The 23184-nt window shown below is 39.7% G+C and overlaps 2 protein-coding genes across 5 annotated transcripts in view; one reads left to right on the forward strand and one right to left on the reverse strand.

Annotated features, from left to right (window-relative positions):
* Positions 1–23184, forward strand: part of LOC105496358 (uncharacterized) — a 47279-nt gene that overhangs the window by 16294 nt on the left and 7801 nt on the right. For 2 of the 4 annotated variants that reach the window (XR_011613339.1, XM_071079332.1), the window contains one exon: positions 8799–9614. The gene's annotated coding sequence lies outside the window, so the exon portion shown is untranslated. Of the gene's footprint in view, positions 1–8798; positions 9615–19049; positions 19457–23184 lie in introns of those variants that run through there. The other 2 variants (XR_011613338.1, XR_011613337.1) reach the window with 2 other exon arrangements.
* Positions 1–23184, reverse strand: part of LOC105496356 (DNA topoisomerase I) — a 95458-nt gene that overhangs the window by 5138 nt on the left and 67136 nt on the right. The window contains exons 10-18 of the mRNA XM_011766692.3: positions 20850–20971; positions 19538–19660; positions 17647–17834; positions 16539–16683; positions 6152–6295; positions 4971–5156; positions 3633–3701; positions 2676–2790; positions 1076–1203 (exon numbers count right to left, since the gene is read on the reverse strand). Coding sequence (XP_011764994.1) covers positions 1076–1203; positions 2676–2790; positions 3633–3701; positions 4971–5156; positions 6152–6295; positions 16539–16683; positions 17647–17834; positions 19538–19660; positions 20850–20971 — 1220 coding nt within the window. The remainder of the gene's footprint in view (positions 1–1075; positions 1204–2675; positions 2791–3632; positions 3702–4970; positions 5157–6151; positions 6296–16538; positions 16684–17646; positions 17835–19537; positions 19661–20849; positions 20972–23184) is intronic.

Below are 23184 nucleotides of genomic sequence, written 5' to 3' on the forward strand. Positions count from 1 at the left end.
GAGATTACAGGTGTGAGCCACTGCACCCAGCCTCTAGCTGAAATTTAGCATTTCTTCTTCAGTTATGAATATGGGGAACAAACCATAGTAATATAATAGCAGCAGCACATATGACTTTATCATCAATAGATGTTAGACATTTTCATTTCATATTTGAATTGCTGCAGAAATCTTAAAGTATCATTGATATTAATTAATTACTACCTTGAAATTTACTACAGCCACCTCAAGACCTTAATAAGGAAGCACATCTATTACTGTATCGGACTTTAAAATGTATTTTGATAACTGTATTTCAATATAATTTGTTTCCTTTTTAACCCTTTATATCTGTTCTATAATGAAATATCTGCAAATTCTCACTGTGGACCACCACGTTAGGATGAATTAGTTATGAAGTCATTGCTAACACAAAAATGTTCATCATCAAATGTTAAGTGCCTTATGGTTTAAAAGCTCAGTACCAGGTGGAGTCAGAAGGAGGAAAGAGGCTCAGGGACAAGGAATAGCACCTATTTGCACACCAGTCTTTCCATCTAGGGCAGCAACTTGTCTGGCACATGGCCAGTATTCAACAGATGTTTGATGATGAACTATATAAAAATATGATTCATGTGGAATGCGTAAAAATAAAAATAGCTATGCTAGGATTGGAAAGACTTTAAATATATAATTGTTTCATCATCTTTTCAATTTGAAACAATCTAATTTGGAAATGGCTGTATTTCTGAGCTGTGGCAAGGAATTATGAAGACTCTTTAAATCCACTTTCCTCATGTACAATAAGGACAGTAATTAGCAATTAGAATGTACATCAAAGTTAGTTTTTCAAAATAGGGAGTGGCCAGTATAGAACTTCTATCTGTAGAAGAAAGATTTCTTGAACAATGGGTACTCTGATATTCAGTATCTTGATTAGAGATTAACTACTATCATATTTCCATTTGTTTATCTTTAGCATAGACCTTCTACAACAGACCCAGAACTGGCCTGCTGATATCCCAGCCCCAAATCCTCTCATTTGCAGATGATCTGCCCACAGCAGACACAGTTCCCTTCATTTTATCCAAGATACCTTAGATTGTAAGTTCATCATAGACTTCTCAAAAGTTTTTGGTGGTGCCCTCTGATGGTTACAAAGAATTGCAACAGCTCGATTAGCACGGTTATAAGAAAGGATCTTCGCTGGGATGTTCTCATCCGCTGTAAAGAAAGGAACATGGTAGCAGGAGGGTCAGTTTGCACGCCAAAAGTGAACACACAGTATGTCTTCCCCCAGTGCCTTGTCCCCATGATTCTGCTGGCCCTTATCTTACTCAGATGATTAACTCAAGTTGCCCCCAAGGACTAAGGTCAAAATTTGAGTCAATAGTCTTAAGAAAATGATAGTAGTAAGTTTATATGTAAGCTTGGGCTGGGTAAATTCCCATCATAAGAGGAACTCTGAGTCTAGGTAATATAATAAAATCTACATCTTTCTTTTTACTCAGGGAACTTGACTAGGGACCCTTCATCTCCTTGCTTCCTCCCCACCCATATGCTCATCATAGGTGCTGCTGATATTACTATGGTTTGTTGCCCATATTCCTAAGTTCTATGCTGGCCACTCCCTACCTCCCCACCTCTCCACCCAATATAGCCAGAACAGAATGAGGAATTGAAGGGACATTAAAAGTTTAAAAATTTTAAGCCACAGGTGGTAGTAGTATTTTATGATTATTATTATTTTAGAGATAGGGTCTCACTCTGTCACCCAGGCTGGAGTACGGTGGTATGGTCATAGCTCATTACAGCCCTAAACTCCTGGGCTCAGCCTCCCAGGCAGCTGGGACTACAGGTGCACACTGCCATGCCTGCCTAATTTTCAGAAATTTTTGTAGAGACAAGGTCTCACTATGTTGCCCAGGCTGGTCTGGAACTCCTGGGTTCAAGTGATTCTCCTGCCTTGGCTACCCAAGTGCTGGGATTACAGGTGTGAGCCACTGTACCTGGCCTGATAGTATCTTATTTAAAAAGAAAAATTATAAATGCCATCCAAAAAAATTGTTTTTATTTGTATAGTGTGGCATTCTTTCTACCACCTTAAAATAATGACCCTCAACATACCTACCTCTGGCTTTTCTGGTTCATATTTTAAGGCCACTTGACGTATTTACAGAGGGCAGTGGAAATTCAATAGTGACTGGGCTCCAGGAAAAAAAAGCCCATGGATCTTGGTGATGATATTCTAAAAATCAGCTATAGAAAGTATCTACTCTCTTATGGGGAAAAAAAATGACAGAAACTTCAGGGGAAGGACTTGTTCCTGTATTTTTCTGGTAACCATGACAACTTTACTCTCTCCAATTTAACAGAACATCACAGCACTGTCTTCACTCTGTGGGCTTTTAAGTAATATACATATAAAACACAAATGCAGGCATTTTCATAGCAGGTGAAAAGCTGTCAGCATTCCATGAAATTAATCTTGAAGTTAGGGGTGGGAAGGGGGAAACAGTACTGATCCTATGTTTATACAACTAAGCATAGCATTAGCTGGCTACTAGAGGTCTAAAGCGAAAAAGTGACCACAATGGTAGGGAAAAAAAGTAGAACTGACTCTAAGACTTAGCTAAGCAAGGACACCGGATACCATTAGTAGGGGTGTGGGCCCTGTCTGGCCAAGCAATACTTACGGGCTGTGAGTTCTTTTAGCTGCTGCTGTAGCGTGATGGAGGCGTTGTATGTACGGAATACCTTGGCTGTCAAGCCCTCCATGAGATCCTGAAGATGCTTATTCAGAATACCAGTCTGGAGGAGACAAAGCAACAGAGATTTAGGTCAAAGCTTTACTACCTGCTCCTTCTGGCAGTCCTAGGAGTAATTTATGCCAGTGCAGTCACAATCTTGTCGGTTTATTGCCCTACAAGTGGGAAGTTAGGGAAAGAGGAAAAGAATTCCAGAATACAGGGTTACATGATGCCTCTCTATGAAGTATTTCAGTCTTTTTGTGTGTGTATGACAGGGTCTCACTCTGACACCCAGCCTGGAGTGCAGTGGTGCAATCTTGGTTCACTGCAGCCTCCATCTCCTGGGCTCATGCAATCCCCCTGAGGCTCTTAAGTAGCTGGGACTACAGGTGTGGACTACCATGCCTGGATAATGGTTTTGCCATGTTGCCCAGGCTGGTCTCAAACTCCTGACCTCAAAGGATCTGCCCTACTTGACCTCCCAAAGTGCTCCGGTAACAGGCATAAGCCACCAAGCCTGGCCCAGGTTGGTGGGCTTAACAGACCAATAAAGCAAATTTGTCCTTCCCTATTAGGATATCAGGGACAGGTTTTGGGTCTCCAGCAGGGGTGGCTGGGCATCCAGTGAAGTGAAAGTGCTGCAGGAGCAGGGAAGGATAAAAGGTAGGGCTTGTCTACCCCCCACCCTGAGTGCTTTAGCAGCTGTTCTGCAGCAGATGTGTCTTCTCGTGACTGCAGATTCACTGTGGGCTCAGAGGGAGGAAGACAGTGTGTATGGGATGCCACAGAGCAGGCCAGGCTAAAGGGAGAGCCCAAGTCATCTGCCAGCAACTCTCCCCCGCTTTAGGTACTGTAAGGCTCTGGCTGGGACTCCCTTCAACATAGTGTGCTTTGTCTACTCACATTGAGTCTATCAAAAAGATCATCCTCAGGCTGCTTGTTCTCCATAAATAGTTGTAGGTTCTTAAAAACCTAGAAGACAAAGTGAATCCTAATTATTCTTTGAAAAAATCCTAACTTTAGAAATAATTCCAAACTTAAAGAAACTTGCAAAGAAAAAGGCACAAGGAAGATGCATACATCCGTCACTGAGATTCACTGTTAACGTTTCACCCCATTCACCATTTGCACAGTGCGCATGTATGCTCACTCTCTCCATGTGTATATTTACAGATATATATACATAATTATTTGTTCTGAGCCATTTATAAGCACTTACTTATCATATGGTCCTAAAGTACATTTATAAGTACTTATAATATGGTCCCAAACATTTCAGTGTGTATGTTCTAAAAATAGATATTCCCTTACATTTACACAGTATTTATCAGCTTCAAAAATTTACATTGATACATACTGTTATCTAATCTACTGTCCACAGTCCAATTTTGTCAGTTTACCTGATGATGCCCTTTATCTCACCAGTACAGAATCCAATCTGAGGTCAGGTATTACATTTAATTGTCAAATCTCTTTAGTCTCTCATACAGAGTACTTCCACAGCTAGCAAAGCCTAATTACTGATTATAGTGTCCTTATAAGAAGAGGACTGCTGATGGGCTGGATTATTAGGATCCTGCACACTATACGTCTCTGGTTCAAGCCCAATACTATGGAAAAGATTAGATTGGGACTATAGATCTGTAGCACCCTCTTCAGTGATGGGCTCAGAGATCTGGGGACTAACAGATTAACCTTTCACTCAGGAGCTGGAGAGAGGCTGAGCAAAGATGCAAAGTGACAAATGTGCCACATGACCAGGGGATACTAAGATACAGTTAAATCATATGCTGAATTTGCTGTAAGGGCCTATTCTACAGCATGCTCCAATGAATACTGCTACAGAAGGCCACTCAATTGAATACTGCTACCAGAAGATAGCACAGGGTGGGACAGTGACTAAAAGGGGGTACACAAGATACCAAATAATACCTCTCCTCTTTCAAGTCATTTATTTTTATTTTAATTTGAGAGGCAGAGTCTCACTATTTTGCCCAGGCTGGAGTGCAGTGGTTATTCACAGGTGTGATCACAGCACACTACAGCCTCAAACTTTTGGTCTCTGGTGATTCTCCTGTCTCAGCCTTCTGAGTAGCTGGGTCTACAGGCATGTGCCACAATGCCTGTCTCAAGTCACTTTTGCTGGTGCCCAGCAAAGTGCAGAACACACAAAAAAGCAGTCAACCCATGCTTGTTGAATAATGAAAAACAAGCCAGACAGTACAGGCTACGTTAACTTACTCGTTTCTCAACAGGGACCTTGTTATAGTATCTGATGGAGTCCTTCCCAAGGAAGTCAAACTCTACCACATATTCCTGACCATCCAGCTCTGGGTGTAGATTGATGTGCTCCACACGAAGTGAGCAGCAACCCACAGTATCCGCTGTTTCTCCTTCCTCCTTTTCATTGCCTGCTCTCAAAGCAAGCTGCCCAGAAAAGAAAGAAAAGGTGAGCATGAGACAGACTCTTGCTGTGTCACCAGGCTGGAGTGCAGTGGCGCAATCTTGGCTCACTGCAACCTTCGCCTCTCTGGTTCAAGTGATTCTCCTGCCTCAGCCTCCCAAGTAGCTGGGACTACAGGTGTCCACCACCACGCCTGGCCAATTTTTTTTGTATGTTCAGTAGAGATGGGGTTTCACCACGTTGGCCAGGATGGTCTCGATCTCTTGACCTCGTGATCCACCTGCCTCGGACTCCCAAAGTGCTGAGATTACAGGCATGAGCCACCACGCCCGGCCTTTTGACCCTTATACAATTTCTGGGAATCCAAAACAGAAGCCTCCCAATTCTGTTTGAAGCTACAGCATCAGTCAGCATGGCCTGGAAACTCTGGATTCTGCAGTGTTACTTCCTCCCCCACCCACTATGAAATCTAGAGGGATGTTAAATATTCAAGCTCCTCTTCTGTCTGTTCTGTCCTCTGAAATGGGGATGGAGAAAACAAAAAAAAAATAAATAAGGCAGCAAATGAGGGAGTGCTGCTACTCTGGGCAATCAAACTTAAAAAGCTAGTGTGAATTTTGAGACAAGTCAGAACTTATGTTAAAACACAAGACTGGGGGAAAAACATGAACTTCTTTTTCTTCTCGTGAGTACCAAGAAATCGATCTCCTCTAGAGCATGGTCTTTAAAACTATATAATGGTGATACCTGCATGGTTTATTTAACCAATTTTATAAGTTATAACCAACTTTCTAAAGGAATGAAATAAAGTAAAAAAAAAAAAAAAAAAATCAGAATCTACTGCTCACAGTAAGGCTAAGCATTGTTCTGTGCAACTTCTGATTCAGTTATACACACAAATATATTTCTATGTGTGTTGAGTTGTGATATATAGTATGTGGCACAGGGCCTGGGGCAGAGCAGAAACTCTCTTTGTTAAGCTCAACACTAGACAATGCCAATGGGAAGATGCTCTCACCTTGTCGATGAAGTACAGGGCTACAGCTCTCTGCCGGACTTTCATTTCTTTGGACTTCCAGTCTTCTCGATACTGGTTCCGGATCTTGTCCACACATTTTTTCAGCCGCCGAGCAGTCTCGTATTTCTGCCAGTCCTTCTCACCCTATAAAGACCCAAACCCAAAGGCAGATTACTTCGGGACAGTGTAGTAAAGGCAGACTTTGAATATAGCCAGGCAAGGTGATGCAAGTCTGTAATCCCGGCTAGCTAATCGGGAGGTTAAGGCACAAGAATTGCTTGAACACAGGGGGCAGAGGTTGCAGTGAGCCGAGATCATGCCACTGCACTCCAGCATGGGTGACAAAGCGACACGTTGAATAAAAGAGCAGGAACTTGACCTTAAGCAAAGGTAAAAAAGAATAGTACTGAAGAGAGAGTTTGGCACATTTAACCTGATAAGAATGCACACTGTCCCATCTCACCGCCAAGCACAACTGACTTCTGAGGCTTTCCCAGAAGAAAGTTTCTAGTTTTAATTCTGTAAAATGTTTATGTTCCTGGGAAAAACCCACATGGGATGTCCCAAAAACTAAATTCTGTCAACACAAAGCATATAATCACCCTCATTCCCACATCAGTTTCACAGCCTTGCTGCCAACTCTGCGACCCAATAGCAGTTTTCTACTAGGACTGAATTCCATTAAATCTAAGTGAATTCCATTAAATTACAGTGTGGTGAAGCTGTCAGAGACACAGAACCAAAGACTACAACATGTAATTACTAAGGACACAATGACTTCCAGGAACAACCATACTTATTCACCATTTTCTAACTTCTGCATTTCAAAGCATTTCTTGATGAGACTGAGAGGAACTATGTTTCTGGAAAGCCTTGAAAAAAAATAAGAGCTTTTGGTGGAAGGGTTAAAAGTTGATTCTAAAGCCAATGAAGGGTTATTAAAACCGTGTGAAAACTGAATCTAAACAATAGTGAAGAAGAATTTCTGCTACCAAGCTGAATGAAAATAGACTCACAAGCAAGAGCCAATTATGACAAGTGAGAAGGGAAAAATTTCAAGAAATCCCAGAAGCAGGGGGTTACATAAAACAGCATAAAACAGACTACATGACATAAACATAGAGAAGGAATTTAAGAATCCAAGAATCTCTGCTCTTAATTTCCCCACCCACAACAAAGTGGTAGTGATTTCTGCCCACACATGCCTGGTTCCTGACTATGACGTGGGCCCATGGTCCTAGAGACATAAGACCTGTGGTGAAGATAGCCAGCCTTTCAGCCTGGGTAACAGAGGATGACCCTATCAAAGAAAAGGGGTGGGCGGTGGGGTGGGGGCAGAACCAGCCTTCTGGGTGTGCATAAGCATGAGGTACCTAGAGCAACAATGTCTTCCACTTCTCGATCCTGAAAGTACTCAGAAATTAAAAGCTTACAACAGTAAAGCTAAGGAGTCAGCACTCTCACAATCATGTGTGCCACTGGTATGTACTTGTCTGGCTATAAAACAGGAGTTTCAGTAACTACCTGCTATTATGGGTGGGTGATTTAGTAGTTGGTGACGCAGAAAAAATACCTAAGTCTTAGTACATTTTGACATTTAACAGGGTGAATTAGAAAAGGTGAGATACAAGCTGTCCTCATGCACAAGTCAGTAGAAAATCTCCATGACAACTGTTCTTACACATGCACGGAAAAATTGGACACAAAAGGCTCACCTTCAACAGTAGAGTACCCAGCTCAGAAGTGGCCTCTTTCCCCTCACTCTAATGCACACAGGCTACCAAAGCCTGTTTCAAAGTCCCCTAGGGTTACGTTTGCTCAGTTCCTTAGTCACACCACTGGAATGTAAGGTAGGAGTCAGGCAAATGAGATTTAGAAAAACCCAAGCCTTAAGTCATTCACAGGATACTACCAGACCAACTTTTCTTCACAGGCTGGCTGGGCTCCTGCACAAAGGATCCAGGATTCTCTCAAGCTGAGATGGAGGTTGGGGCAGAAGCCACCCCGCTTAGATCTAGCAGGAGATGGCTGGCCTCCAAGAAGTATGCTTGTCCCTGCAGTGTTCAATGCCCTAAACAAACTTTCTTAGACTACTTTTAGAAAATAAACTAACCACCTAGGTCTTCCAGGCAAGGTATCACAAAACCATCTCAAGAAGACAAGGAATCCATTGGAGAAGGCTGCCTTTGACCACCTCTCCTCTTTCCCTAATTCAATCACACTTCAGTAATGGGTAAAAATCTAATTTAACTGATTGTAGATGACATTCTTTGGGTGACTTCTTTAAACTAGCAGGCCCACTATATTGTCTCTCTAATATAGCTGCTATCCATTCAGCAGAGTGGTTGGGTGGAATCAGGATCTGGATTCAAGATTACAAAGTTGGGGGTGAGAAGGCAAACTGGACCCTGTTTTCTAGTAACTTTCTCAGACGTTTGTATTGGGGAAGATGACATTTACCAGTATTCTTACATGGCTCTTTATTTCCCTTCTCGGGCAATCTCCATCAAGCAACCACTGATCCTTCAATCTGATTACTATCATCATAGATTAGTTTTGCTTAGTCTAGATTATATAAATAGAATCACAGTATAGACTCCTCTGTCTGCCTTTTTAACGCTTTCTTTTTCTTTTTTCTCTGAGACAGCATCCCGCTCTGTCACCAGGCTGGAGTACAGTGGTGCAATCTTGGCTCAGTGCAACCTCCGCCCCTCGGGTTCAAGCAATTCCCATGTCTCGGCCTCCTGAGTAGCTGAGATTACAGGTGTGCGCCACCCTTGGCTAATTTTTGTATTTTTTTGTAGAGACATAGTTTCGCCATGTTGGCCAGGCTGGTCTCGAAATCCTGACCTGAAGTGATCCACCAGCCTCGGCCTCCCAAAGTGCTTGGATTACAGGCATGCACCAACCACACCTGACCTTTAACGTGTTTTTAAGATTCATCCATGTTGTTGAATATATAAGTAGTTCCCTTCTTTAACTGCTGATAAATATAGTATATTCTATGACTGTACCATAATGTGTTATCTATTCTGGGATGTTTCCACTCTTATGAATATAGCACTGCTATGAACATTCTTGTACAAGTCTTTTCATGGACAAATATGTTTTTATTTCACTTGAGGTAAAAATACCTAGAACTGGAATTCGTATCTCCCTGTGGCTAAATCTTCACTCCACTGACAATTAGTGATGTCGAGTACTCTTTCATTTGCTTATTTATTGACCATTCCTGTATCTTCTTTTGTATAGTATATGTTTAAGTCTTTTGCTTTTTTTATTATGGGGATGTCTGTCTTTTTATTATGGAGCTATAGGAATTCTTTGTATAGTATGGATATAAGCCCTTTGCCAGATAAACATGTTGCAAATATTTTCTTTTAGTCTGTAAATTCTGTATTTATTTTAGCAGTGTCTTTTGTTGAACATACATTTTTAATTTTAATGAAGTCCATTTAGTCAACTGTTTCTCTTGTTGGTGTTTCTCTGTAAGGAATCTACTCTAAGGTCATATTCTACCATGATATCACCTACAAGCTTTAATATTTTAGTCTTCACACTTAGGTCTATGTTAGTCTTATTAATACACAGATTTAAAACGTTTTGAATTTTATACCAAGATGCCAGGCTCAGAATATATATGTATATATTTTTAATGAGCTTGTGTCTTATTTTCTCTAATAGAACTCACCAAAATGAGAGCTTTCCAAGATGAATAGTGTAAATATATTTTCCTTCACATTAAGCCCTTTAATCCCTAGGTTACATAAAAAAGGTTGTAGGCACATACATCTTTGGAACCCCACAGAATTCTAGACTCTAAAGAGAAAAAAGGCAGAAGTGTGTATTTGGCACTGAGAGTATTTTAACAGGATTGAACACAACATGATGTCAACATTGATCCTAAAGTTTGCTGTATTTCATTTGAAAGAAAAATTGTGATGATAAATTCTGTATGTAAGGTTAAGGCTGGTTTGAAAAACCTGAATTTTACTAAGGGCTACTTTCCCTGGGTTGTGAGAGCAGGTAATGCTTCCAAACTTAGCAGTGGATTGTACTTAGCAGTGAGTACCCATAAACATCCTTTTTGTAAACTCCTAGATTATGCAGGACAAGAAACTCCTGGGTTATCTGGAATCAGAGTTTCCTTGGTTGAAACTGCAGGTTCCAGAAGGCTAGCTGTCATTCCAATGCTATTTCAGATCCTATGGGCACCAGGCACAGAGTGGGAGAGAAAGAGAATGGAAATACACTTGCAAGATGTCTGTGTAATGGAAATCCTGGGAGGAAAAGCAAAAACAAACTGGGATGAACATAAAATGAATGAGCTCAGGACAACTTTTTAGTACCTAGAGCAAGTGTTATTGTAGTTCTCAAAAATCCCAATCCTTTCAATGACCTTTGAGGCTAGAAGTAGTGGCAATGACTGTGGTAATGACTGCAAGTAGGCCAATCCAAGTTTCCAGTAAAGGGGCAAAGACAGGATACATAAAAAGATCACACTTCAGCTGTTCTACAACTTTGTGCTTTTTACCCTTCAATGCTCTAATTTTTTAAATTGTTGAAAATTCATAGTTCACATCATGCTTGTGCTACATTTCTTGATAGAGCACAGATAGGATAGAATGATACACTATTATGTGAGGGAAGTAAGTAAGTAAAATATAGACACAAGAGTAAGTACAGACGGCTCTTAGGAGACATCTCTGGAGGCTGAGCAGAGATGTGTAGAACAAAAGCGTCGTGATGGCAGTCTCCCATACAGCCGACCTAAAGCCCTCCATGAAGTAAAACCACAAGTTACCACCCTTCAGCACTCTACTATAAAAACGTTATCTGTTATTGACTGCTGGGTCACAATAAGACATACTTTAATTACGTTTGCTCCAAATATGTAGCAATGTAAGTGCTCTAGGCTGGATGTGGTGGCTCACACCTACCCAGCACTTTGGGAGGCCGAGACAGGAGGATCACTTCTTGCTCCATGCAAGAAGTGGGGACCTGAAGTCAGGGGCCTTATTAGCTTGGGCTGAGCTGGCCTAGGAGACTCCCTGCAAGACAGAAAGTAATGAACACAGAAGGAGAAGAAGGGGAAGAAAAGAGAAGAATACATAAGCAAAAAACACCTCCCAGTTAAAAGGGCTTACAAACAGAAATTTCAAAAGACACAAGGAAAATGGCTCAGAAAAACTGCCAACAGTAATTAGCAAATGAATTCATGGTAGGTAACATTTTATAGAACCATCTTACAAAGACTTTCAAGTAAGTATGTTTAGTATGCATAAAAAGATACAAAATCTAAAAACATGAAATTATAAAACAAAAATGAAACAAAATCAGATATAAAATTAGAAATTTTGAAAACAAAAAGTAGTAACTGAAATAAATTATAGATGGAATAAATTTTAGATTAAATATAATTAGAAACAGAATTAGTGAATTGGAAGTGAGTGCTACAACTCACCCAAAATGAAGTATTCCCCTGAACTTAAAAGTTAAAAAATCAGACCTAAAGAGACAAAGGGTATGAAAATATAGTTTTAAAAAGATGTCTAGATTGAAAAGTGCCAACACTCATCTAATAGGACTCTAAAAAAGAACTACAGAAGGAATGGTCTACACGCTATGGAAGAAATAATGACTGGTAATACTGTAGGATAAAGTACATTAGTCCTCAGATTGAAAGTCTGACTATCTATAAATACATATATATCCCTGGATACAGCATAGTGAAACCAGAATCTATCAATGATAAGATACTTTCTTGATTGGAGAAAAGACAGACTATGAGTTAAGATGAAAATAAAGAAATTTTCAGGTAAACAAAGGTGAGTGAGTGCCACTGTTGGGTCTTCACTAAAGAAGCATTAAAGGGTGTATTTCAACAAGACAAGAAACCCCAGAAGGTAAGAGAGAAAGGAAGCACTGAGTATAGAAATTAATAAAACATTTGGCTGTGACTGCTATTGACTAGGGAAAGGGTTAGGATTTTATGGATAATTGTGTTTAGAAATAAAAATTAAAACAAAGAAATATGAAATATATGAACTGAAAATGAACTGTTTTTATAGATAATTATCTACATAGAAACCCCAAATGACAGACACTTTTAGAAGTAAGAGTTCAGCAACCCTGAACAACTCTGAGCACCTCTTGTATCTGCTGCCAGATACGAGATCAACACCTCAAAATTATAAGCATAACCACTTCAGGAATAACCAACAGAAATGTAATGGAAAAAAATCTCATTCACATTGGCAATAAAAACTATAAGGTCACTTAAAAATTTTTTAAATGTAAAACCTTTATGAAGAAAATTAAAAAACCATATTGGTGGATACATTCAAAAGACAGAATAGAGAGGCACAACATGTTCCTGAATTGGAAACTCAATTATATTGTCAGTATCTTTCCCCATTAATCTATAAATATATTGCAATTCCTATAACAATCTCAACAGTTTTCATTAGAATTTGTTAATTAACAAGTTTATCAACAGTTTTCATTAGAATTTGAAAAAGTTTATCTTAAAGTTAATATGAAACAGCAGAGGGCCAAGAATAGCCAAAGCAATTTTGAAGAAGGAAACAAACTTGTCCTACTCAATAGACTTTATAAAGCTACAGAAGTTAGGACAGTATGCTACTGATGCAGAAACAGACACACTAATTAAAGAGGACAGAGAGCCCAGAAACAGTCTGACACATATGTAGATATATCTTATATACAAGAGAGGAGGTAATACAACTAAATAGTTCTGTGACAACAGTTTACTCATTTGGAAAATATATTAGATTTCAACTTCTTCCCCTATGCAAAAATACATTCTAGTCGATCTAAGACCCAAATGTAAAAAGCAAAACTTTAGAAACATTAGCAAGGATATGGAAAAAGAGGAATACTGTTGTGGGTGGAGACGGGAGGAGAGGAGGAGAGTAATGATGTAAATTGAAGTACGTAAGAGAACAATTTGGAAATATCTAATGTGTAAAACAAATTTTCATCCATATACACAAGAAACATGTTTCTTCCAGCACTGTTTAAAGGGCAAGAGACTGTATAACAACTCTAAATACCTCTTAAGAAGAGAATAGAGGCAGGGTATGGTGGCTCACACCTATAATCCCAGCACTTTGTGAGGCTGAGGTGAGCAGATCACTTGAGGTCAGTTCAAAACCAGCCTGGCCAACATGGTGAAATCCCGTCTCTACTAAAAATACAAAAATTAGCTGGGCGTGGTGGCGCACGCCTATAATCCCAGCTACTCAGGAAGCTGAGGCACCAAAACCACTTGAATCCAGGAGGCAGAGGTTACAGTGAGCCAAGATCACGCCACTGCACTACAGGGTGGGCGACAGAGCGAGACACTGTCTCAAAAGACCAACAACAAAAACCAACAGAATAGGTAAGTTTTTATGATATAATAGAATACCATGTCACAAGTAAAACGGATTAATTAAAAGTGTAGGTTAAGATAATAAAACCTCAAAATCAAAGCTGGAGAGAAATAAACAAGTTGCAGAATGATCCCAGTAACATACCTAATTTAAAACTAAAACTTGTTTTTAGTTTACAATATGTTGTACAATATATGTCTTTAGCTTACAAGTTTACAACATATTGTAAACTAAAAACAAGTTTTAGTTTTAAATTAGTATGTTACTAGTATGTTACATATTGTAAAATTACATATTGTTTATGCACACATAAATATACTGTAAAAATACAAAAAATATATATAAGAATAAAAAACACCAAGTTCATAGTAATCTACAAGGAAGGAGGTGAATGGTATACAGGTGGCTTCAGCTATGTTTATCAGAGTATTTTTTATGAAATGAAATAATTGAGCACATAGAACATAATTTTAAGATGTGACAAAGCCAGATGGTGGACATACAAGTGTTCATTACATAATTATCTATTCCTGTATGTTTGCAATATTTCACCAAAAATAAAACCCATAATGTTTGTATCTTTCTATTTTTTAAAAAATCTAAAAAGAGAATGCTTCTTCCGCTGGCAATATAAAGTTAAAAATGATTCAAGGCACTATCAAACCCCAACCTTTGAAGATCTCACTATACTGCTGAGTACGAGACACCCTAAAAGAGAACTGAGAGCAAGCTCAAGAAATCATTTCTTTTTCCCCTAATGGCACCACTTTTCCAGGCCTTTAATGACTCCTACTGGGATCCCATTGCAGTTCAAGTCAGGCACTCTGTCCTGAGTATAAGGTTCAGAGTCTAGGCCGGGCGCGGTGGCTCAAGCCTGTAATCCCAGCACTTTGGGAGGCCGAGACGGGCGGATCACGAGGTCAGGAGATCGAGACCATCCTGGCTAACACGGTGAAACCCCGTCTCTACTAAAAAATACAAAAAACTAGCCGGGCGAGGTGGCGGGCGTCTGTAGTCCCAGCTACTTGGGAGGCTAAGGCAGGAGAATGGCGTAAACCTGGGAGGCGGAGCTTGCAGTGAGCTGAGATCCGGCCACTGCACTCCAGCCTGGGTGACAGAGCGAGACTCCGTCTCAAAAAAAAGAATTAAAAAAAAAAAAAAAAGGTTCAGAGTCTAACTCTGGGTGACTTTTAGGTTCACTACCATAATCATCATCCAGAAACTTGCAAAAATGTCTATTGTGTATAGCAGTTAGCTGGATATTGTCTGGAATAAAACTGGCTGGCTCTCTGCTCTTGAGGTGTTCCACTGGCCTATCTAACAAGGATCTCAGCCCTCAGAGAGGCTCCTACAATTAACTCTAATCCTTACCTGTACAAGTACTCAGCATACATTATGTATCTGTCACCTCTCTCCATCCCCATTGCCATCATTTGTCTTAAGTCATCACCGTTTCTTGCCTGGAGTACTGCAACGGCCTCCCATTGATTTCTCTACCTCTTGTTTGTGTCCAATCCAGTCTCCACAGAGCAGCAGTCAGAATGATCAATTATGTAATGAATTTCCAAAATACAAATCTGGTGTCATTTCCCTCTTTAAATCCCAGGTTGGTAGCTTCCTTTTAAACTTAAAGGCCCCAAAACTTGCCCAAGATCCAATACCTAGGAACTCTTAGATCTTCTTAGAGTGTAACTTAGATCTTCAGTCTCTTCATGCTCTCCTGTGACATCCACTGCTAAATGCAGCCAGCTTTACATGCCATGTTAAAGAGACTGAGCCCTTAAAGGACTTTGAACAGTGGAGTTGTGTTGAACATAGCTTCACTTCAGCAAGACTTACAGGCATTATATGTAAATCACACCAGTAGATTTAAACTGCTGTAAATGCTGCAAAGGAAAAGTACAGGGTGCCATCTGAGAGTATACCAGGGTACCTGATCCAGCCTCTAGGATTCAGGGATGGCCTTTCTGAAGAGGTAACATTTAAGATGATATTTACAGGATGAATAGGATTGTATCCCTGGAAAGAATAGGAGAATGGGTGTTTCTAATAGAGAAAATAAAGTAGCCTTTTGAAATCCCAGAGGTAAGCAAGAGCTTGATAGTTCTGAGAGAAGAAGAGGCAGGAGAGGAAGCCATATAGTGAGGCCAGCCAGATCTTCAGGTACTACTTTAAAATTTTTTTTATATTATCCTTTAAATGTTACCTCTTCAGAAAGGTCCCAGGTCTCCTGCACATAAAACAGTAACAGTCTACATAGAACTAATTCCTTGACTGTGCTTTTGTCTCTATTAGGTTTATATTTCATAGTATGTTGGAGGGAAGAAGTTCATGGAACTCTCTAAAGCTGGATATACGTAGCTATCTGGCAAACGAGAACTTATTCCCCCCAAGGCAGTTATCTCCTTGCAATAACACTATCAATAAATAACAATGCACAGGTATGTAACATAGTTTATGATGTGCTTTCACACACGTAATTTCATTTGGCCCTGGTGAACCTACCCAGATGAGACTGCAGGAAGCCAGAAGTATGTAAAACATTAGATTTTACAACTTGTTTCAGGCTATACAGAAATTACATTCCCTTCTCACAGCCAAGAGAGGTGAGGAAGTAGAAGAGATCTGCAGAGGCCAATATACAACCACCGTACTTCAACACATTCTGACCACTGGACGTTAAGCAACGTGAAGGCAGGACCTACGTCTGTCGTTTGCCAACATAATTCCTAGCACCAAATGTATACTCTGTGTGGCACATTTGGGATTTCAGTAAATATTTGTGAATTAATAAATAAGATTACAATGTGACCAAAAAAAAATGGAGGCATTGTAGGAAGATCACCATAATGCTAACTACTTGCCTTCTTTCAACGGGAAGGGTTTTTAATTTGTCAAAGTGATTCTGGAGGACGAGAACATTAGATTTCAACAGAAAAAGATTATCAGCACCATGAACCAGTGCAGCTCTCAACTATCCCGTAACTTACCTTGATTCGTGAACTAGGGTTAAGCATGATGTATTTAATGGAACCTTGGATGTTCTCTGTCCAGGAAACCAGCCAAGTAACCTTGTTATCATGTCGAACCTCTTTCCACTTATGTCCTGGAGGAGGAGAAGGAACCTTGGCATCTCTGGAAATAACAGAGCAAGAGGATAGTGAAATGAGATGTGAGGAATAATTTCACCTTTCATGACCTCAAGTGGACATATATGCTGAGCATATTTTTCCAAGTTTCCTTCTTAACAGTCAATATAGTAGTCCCATCTTATTCATGGTTTTACTTACCCTCAGTCAACTGTCATCCAAAAATATTTAATACAAAATTTCAGAAATAAACATTTCGTAAGTTTTAAACTGCACATTATTCTGAGGAGCATGATGAAATCTCTTGTAGTCCCACCTGGGACACGTGAACCATATATACAACATATCCATGCTGTATACGTCACTTGCCCCGGGTAACTAAGGCGCTGCCTTAGTTATCAGGTTGACTATAATGGTTTTACATTGCTTGTGTTCAAATAACCCTTCTTTTACTTAATAAAGGCCCCAAAGTGCGAAAGTATTGATGTTGGCAATTTGGATATGCCAAAGAGAAGGTGTAGAGTGCTTTAAATGAAAAGGTGAAAATTATCGACTTAATAAAAAAAACTGTATGCTGAAGTTGCTGAGATCTAAGGTAAAAACGAATCTTCCATCTGTGAAACTGTGAAGAAGGAAAAAGAAAGTCATGCTAGTTTTGCTGTTGTACCTCAGACTGCAAAAGTTATAGCCACTGTATGTGGTAAGTACTTAATAAAGATGGAAAAGGCTTTAAATTTGGGGGTGGAAGACATCAACAGAAATGTGTTCCAAGTGACAGCAGTTGGGTCGAAGTTTCAGGTATCCACTGGGGGTCTTGGAACATATCCCCTGTGGATGAGGGGAGACTATTGTACCTCAAAAACATCTGGAGACCTATGCATGAAATACTGTCCTGCTCTTAAGTATCTCCCTTCCCAAACAGTCCTGTGTAACCTGGGAAATATTCCCAAGTACAATAAAGGACACCCTCCACCCCCTTTTTGGCCCACAGGATGAAGTGCGAGCTCACTTGCTACAGTTGATGATTATATCCTCAGGCATGATTCGTCTCTTCAGCATGCCCATCTTAGGGTGGTTGCCCCGGCCACGGAAAAGCCCGGGAGGCTCTATCTTGAAGTTAGCAATCCTCTCTTTGTGGTTATCCATAATACAGAAGCCATATTCTTTCAGTAATTTTTCATTCTCCTCTTTGATTTTCTGGAAGACAGCCAAGAAAGTACTCAAAATAGATTCCGATGCTGTTCTCTACTAATACATTTTTATCTCTTGTGGGAGACTAGGTCAAGATAGAGAAAAGTCTGAAAATGACTAAAAAATGAATTCAAATAAAGGAAAACCTCTAGTGGTTTTCTCAAACTTAAATATCATAAAATTCCCCAAAAAGATCTGCCTATAAGGATTGATTTCAACTAGATTCAAAACTGATTCCTGTGTCTTAAAGGATATATGTTTATAAATGTTGTTTGGGTGTTTTTAAATGTACTTTAAAAATTCGTACTATTTTATTGAGTACTATCAAAACAGGAAATGGAGAGGGGTCTCTGATAGAGCCTCATAAAAGAATAGCTCGAGCCATTTAATTAAAACAGCAGTTAAACAGCTTAAAAACATGGGTTTTAAAGTCCAGACAGATCTGTCACTAATTTTTTTGTAGGTATACAGGTTAAATGCTCTATACTATGATCCTTGCTCCAAAAAGGTGGGGTATGGTGGGCAAGATTTTGAGCCTCCTTACCCTCTATTGACTCTTTTTATATACTTATTGATTCAATTTAACTAAGCCCTGCTGCCTTGTGGGTGGGAACAGACCTTGCTGGCAGCAGGTGTCCTTGCAGGGACTCTGACAAGGGGATGTTTATAAAATCTATCTTTGGATCAGTATTCTAAGAACAAAGCTCCAAAGTGATCTTTTAAGTTTCAAAATGCCCCGATGTAAATAATATACTAAATTTCACTAACTTGGAATATTGAGGATAAGATTTACCTGAGACAGAAAGTCTGATGCAATTAACATTCTTATAGTAACACATTAATTTTTAAACTAGTGGCCAAATAAGTACCATGAAACAATGAGTTATATAAATACAATGGCCTGAATTATATAAACATGCAAGTCCTTCAAAATACTGAAACTACAGGAATTTGAAGTGCAAAAAATTCCTTAAAATCCTTAACTTCTAGACTTCCGATTGGAAAAAATGAAATTCTAGCCTGGATTCCTTTAGTTAGGGGCTGACAACTTTTTCTAGATAGAAAATATTTTAGGCTTGAGTGCCACACAGTCTCTTTTGCAACTACTCATCTCTGTCACTGTTGCATAAACACAGCCATAGATAATATGTAGAAAAGTAGGGGCAGCTGGTTCCAATAAACTTTTGTTTTCTTTTTTTTTTTCTTTTTTTACAAAAACAGGCAGCCTGTAGAAGAAAAATGACATCCCAGCTGGATACCAGAAAGATTCTTCAGTAATGAGGATGGCCAAGGCTGGAAGATGGAGATGGATGAGCACTGCAAGATTCCACAGTAAAACAGATAAAAGAACAGGAAGGTATATGGCCAATATGATTTCATCTGTCTTAAATCCTTAATATCCAGTAGCCACTGTGGGACAGTTCTGTACATCCTTAATTACTATATTATTGGCTGGAGTTACTGACTGGTTTTTAGGTCACTGAAGCACCAGGGTTCCTATAGAGAGCTACTGAGCAAAGTACTTATTCACAATTTTCAGTCTAACTAAAACCTTTAAGAAAATTTAGACTTTGAGAATTCTAAGTCTTTAGCACAGAATGATGTGAAATTACTGATGTTAAGTGTTGTGTCGTAAGAACCAAGAAGAAAATTAAATGAACCAATCAGGATTCCAAAATTCTCCAGAGGTTTAATAAATTCTGTAGTACCAGTTTCTCTTCCTTGCTCATCTGTTTCCGAGCTTCCGACTGGGCTTTGAAATACTGGCTCATCTGGGTAAAATCACATTTGCTTAGGTTGGTGATAATATTCTTCTCTTCATTAGTCATTTCCTAGTCAAAAGAAAATAGGGAGATGAAAGAAAAACAACTAAACTACACTAGTAAGTCCTTGGGTTTCTTTGCGAATATACCCAAGCACCATTTTTTCAGTCAAAGGTTTCTCGAAGTAGCCAATCTCAATTAATGAATTTTGAAAAAACAAAAAAACACAGAATAAAAAATATTTCTTTATTATAAAATATGTATTTAATAATATCAAAATGTTTTAAAATGACTTATCATGGAAAAAAATGAACTCTTATGTGGTTTCTTAGACTCCGTGGCACACTGTCCCCAGGCGTATGAATGCAAGTTTGGAATTCCATACTGATTCTCTCTTAGAAACATTACCCCTATTCTATTCATTTATTAAATTTGCTTTTCAAAGCTAGTTCAGGAAGTAAACTTTACTGCTGCCTCTGTCCACATTATCCAAATTGAGAATAATGAGATTTTAAAAAATCACCTAGCCAAATATAGTATATGTTGTTTCAAGAGTAGAAAGTACCTAGAACAAATGAGCAAGAATTAACAGGGAGTGAACAGGGAGTGGGACATCAGATTAACATTTCTCTTTGCAACAGCAGACACGGGGCAGTCCTGCAGAGACAAACTTTCCTATGCGCAACTAGAGTTGAGGTTTTCTGTTTGGCCTAATCTCATAACCCCCTACCTGCCATCACATGACAGCCGATAGCAAAGATATACGAGTATTCTCTTTTTTTTGAGACGGAGTCTGGCTCTGTCACCCAGGTTGGAGTGCAGTGGCACAATCTCGGCTCACTGCAAGCTCCGCCTCCCGGGTTCACACCATTCTCCTGACTCAGCCTCCCGAGTAGCTGGGACTACAAGCACCCGCCATCACACCCGGCTAATTTTTCTATTTTATAGTAGAGACAGGGTTTCACCATGTTAGCCAGGATGGTCTCAATCTCCTGACCCTGTGATCCACCTGCCTTGGCTTCCCTAAGTGCTGGGATTACAGGCGTGAGCCACTGCGCCTGGCCGATATTCAAGTATTCTTATTGGACCGAAACCCTACATAATATAGTAAATGAAGACAAAAAGTGCACAACTTTAAATACAGCAAAATCCATAAAACTCAAAATTTTACATCAGGAAATGTTTTGCAAAATAATTTATTACTTCATACTTGATTGTTTTGCAAGCTACTAAGATATTAACACACGGGCTACAGTACCTTTCTCCAGTCTTTAAAGAAATTTTTCCTAAATATTTCCTTAGTAGTATATTCATGGTCGAGCATTTTTGCAAAGAATGTAGCTACTTCTTCTGCTTTGGGGCTCAGCTTCATGACTTTACCTAGAGAAAAAAGTGGTTCCAAAAAGTGAGGTATAGTATTCATGTTCTAAGTATAAATACCCAGGGCTAGCGAATTCTCTTTAATAATGGTTTGCCTTCTCATGGTATATAAAGGTCTGGTGACACATAGTAACAACAACAACAAAGACAACATACTGATTTATATCTACTTGTACAAATTCTCCTTCCTTTAGCATATATTTACCTGGGTCATTCTCTGGAGACTATGCCAGTTAATTGTTCCCAGGTGCCTGCTCAGGACAGGGATGACCTGGGGGAGGCCCAGTCACTCTTCCTTTTCCTTTCAGCAAGCAGGGTCCTTTACACCTCTTCAATGGTTTTTAAAAATCAAATCCTCAGAGGGACTCCTGCCACTGCTAAGCTAAGCAGCCTCTGTTCAAGAAGGGGAGGAAGGGATAGGGCAGGGAGTGGAAGAAAGGAATTGTGGGGAAAAGAAATAGGCATCTTTCTTCTTCAAAGTTAGGTGGGTGGAATATGAATAAAAAATATATATCCATACTAGGCAAGCCCAGATTTCCCATATGAAAAGCCTAAATAAGACCTTCTTCTAGAAGCTTGCTATTCAACAGTGGCTCACAGACCAGCAGCACTGGCATCACACTGGAGTTTGTTAGAAATGCAGAATCCCAGTCCCCCTCCTAGACTTCCTGAATCCTATACAGAAATTGCATTTTAACGAGACTTGGATGCACACTAGAGTTTGCAATACACTGCTATGGAACAAGGGTACCATGATGCTGCCTCTTTCAGGGAACCAGGATGCATCCACAGCACAAGGGATGACTGGAGTTCCTGGTGTATCCAATTGTTTATGTAAAAGCTGTCTGAAGGGGCTGGGCGCGGTGGCTCATGCCTATAATCCCAGCACTTTGGGAGGCTGAGGCAGGCAGATCACTTGAGGTCAGGAGTTCCAGATCAGCCTGGCCAACACGGCAAAATCCCATCTCTACTAAAAATATAAAAAATTAGCCGGACGTGGTGGTGGGAGCCTGTAACTCCAGCTACTCAGGAGGCTGAGGCCTGAGAATCACTTGAACCCAGAAGGCAGGGGTTGCAGTGAGCCAAGATGGCACCACTGCACTTCAGCCTGGGCGACAAACCGAGACTCTGTCTCAAACAAACAAAAAGCTGTCTAAAGGGACTCAGATGTTTCACAATGAAAGCTGCTAACTGGTAAAGAAAATCTGAATAGGGCCTAGGGGTTTTATGTACCTGATTTAGTTAATAAAGCAATGAAAGAAAAGTACTTGGGAATTTAATCCACTTTTCAAACAGAATGCTTTTGTCAGTACTCTTAGCACCAATTTCCATTTTTTCTTAAAAATCCAACTTTACAACATCCCTGGAACCAATCAATGCTATACTAAGAGCATCTGGCTATACTTAAAATGAGGTTAACTATAAATCCACCACCTTACTATTACACAGGTATTAATAATTCACCAAGGGTGCCCACATTCTTTATAGAAAACTAAAATTTAACCAGAAATCCATTAATTTTGAAACTCAGAAAACATCTTATCTCATAATGATTTGCAATCTGACTGCAGGGGTGTAGAGAACTATAGCACAAAATTGAAACAGTTATAATAAAAAGAGCCCACTTTGGACACCATTAACTTAAAAGGCCAACAGGTGGCGCAGTTGCCCCCATCAACCCCCAAGCTTCTGCTTTGGAAGGAAGACACTTTGGGGAAGATTGGCTGTGTATTAAAAGATTCCCTGAACTTCTTTAGAAAACTGTAACATGTTTCCAATATAACGGAAAACATTAAGTCATTAGAAATAAAATAAATGAAATAAAATAGCAAGAAAAAAATGTAAACTGTTTTCAGGTCTGTTTGGTATAAAATAAATGTTAACACCATTAAAACAAAAATGTGGCTGAGCATGGTGGTTCACGCCTGTAATCCCAGCACTTTAGGAGGCGGTGAGAGGATCACTTCAGGTCAGGAGTTCGAGACCAGCTTGACCAACACGGTAAAACCTCGTCTCTATTAAAAATATAAAAATTAGGTGTAGTGGCGTGTGCCTGTAATTTCAGCTACTTGGGAGGCTGAGGCATGAGAATCGTTTGAACCGCGGAGGTGGAGGTTGCAGTGAGCCAAGATTGTGCCACTGCACTCCAGCCTGGGTGACAGTGTGACTCTGTATCAAATAAATAAATATAAAAATAAATTAAAAAAATTTTT

Source organism: Macaca nemestrina, chromosome 15, assembly GCF_043159975.1.
Source record: "Macaca nemestrina isolate mMacNem1 chromosome 15, mMacNem.hap1, whole genome shotgun sequence".
In the NCBI taxonomy this organism is placed as follows: Eukaryota; Metazoa; Chordata; class Mammalia; order Primates; family Cercopithecidae; genus Macaca; species Macaca nemestrina.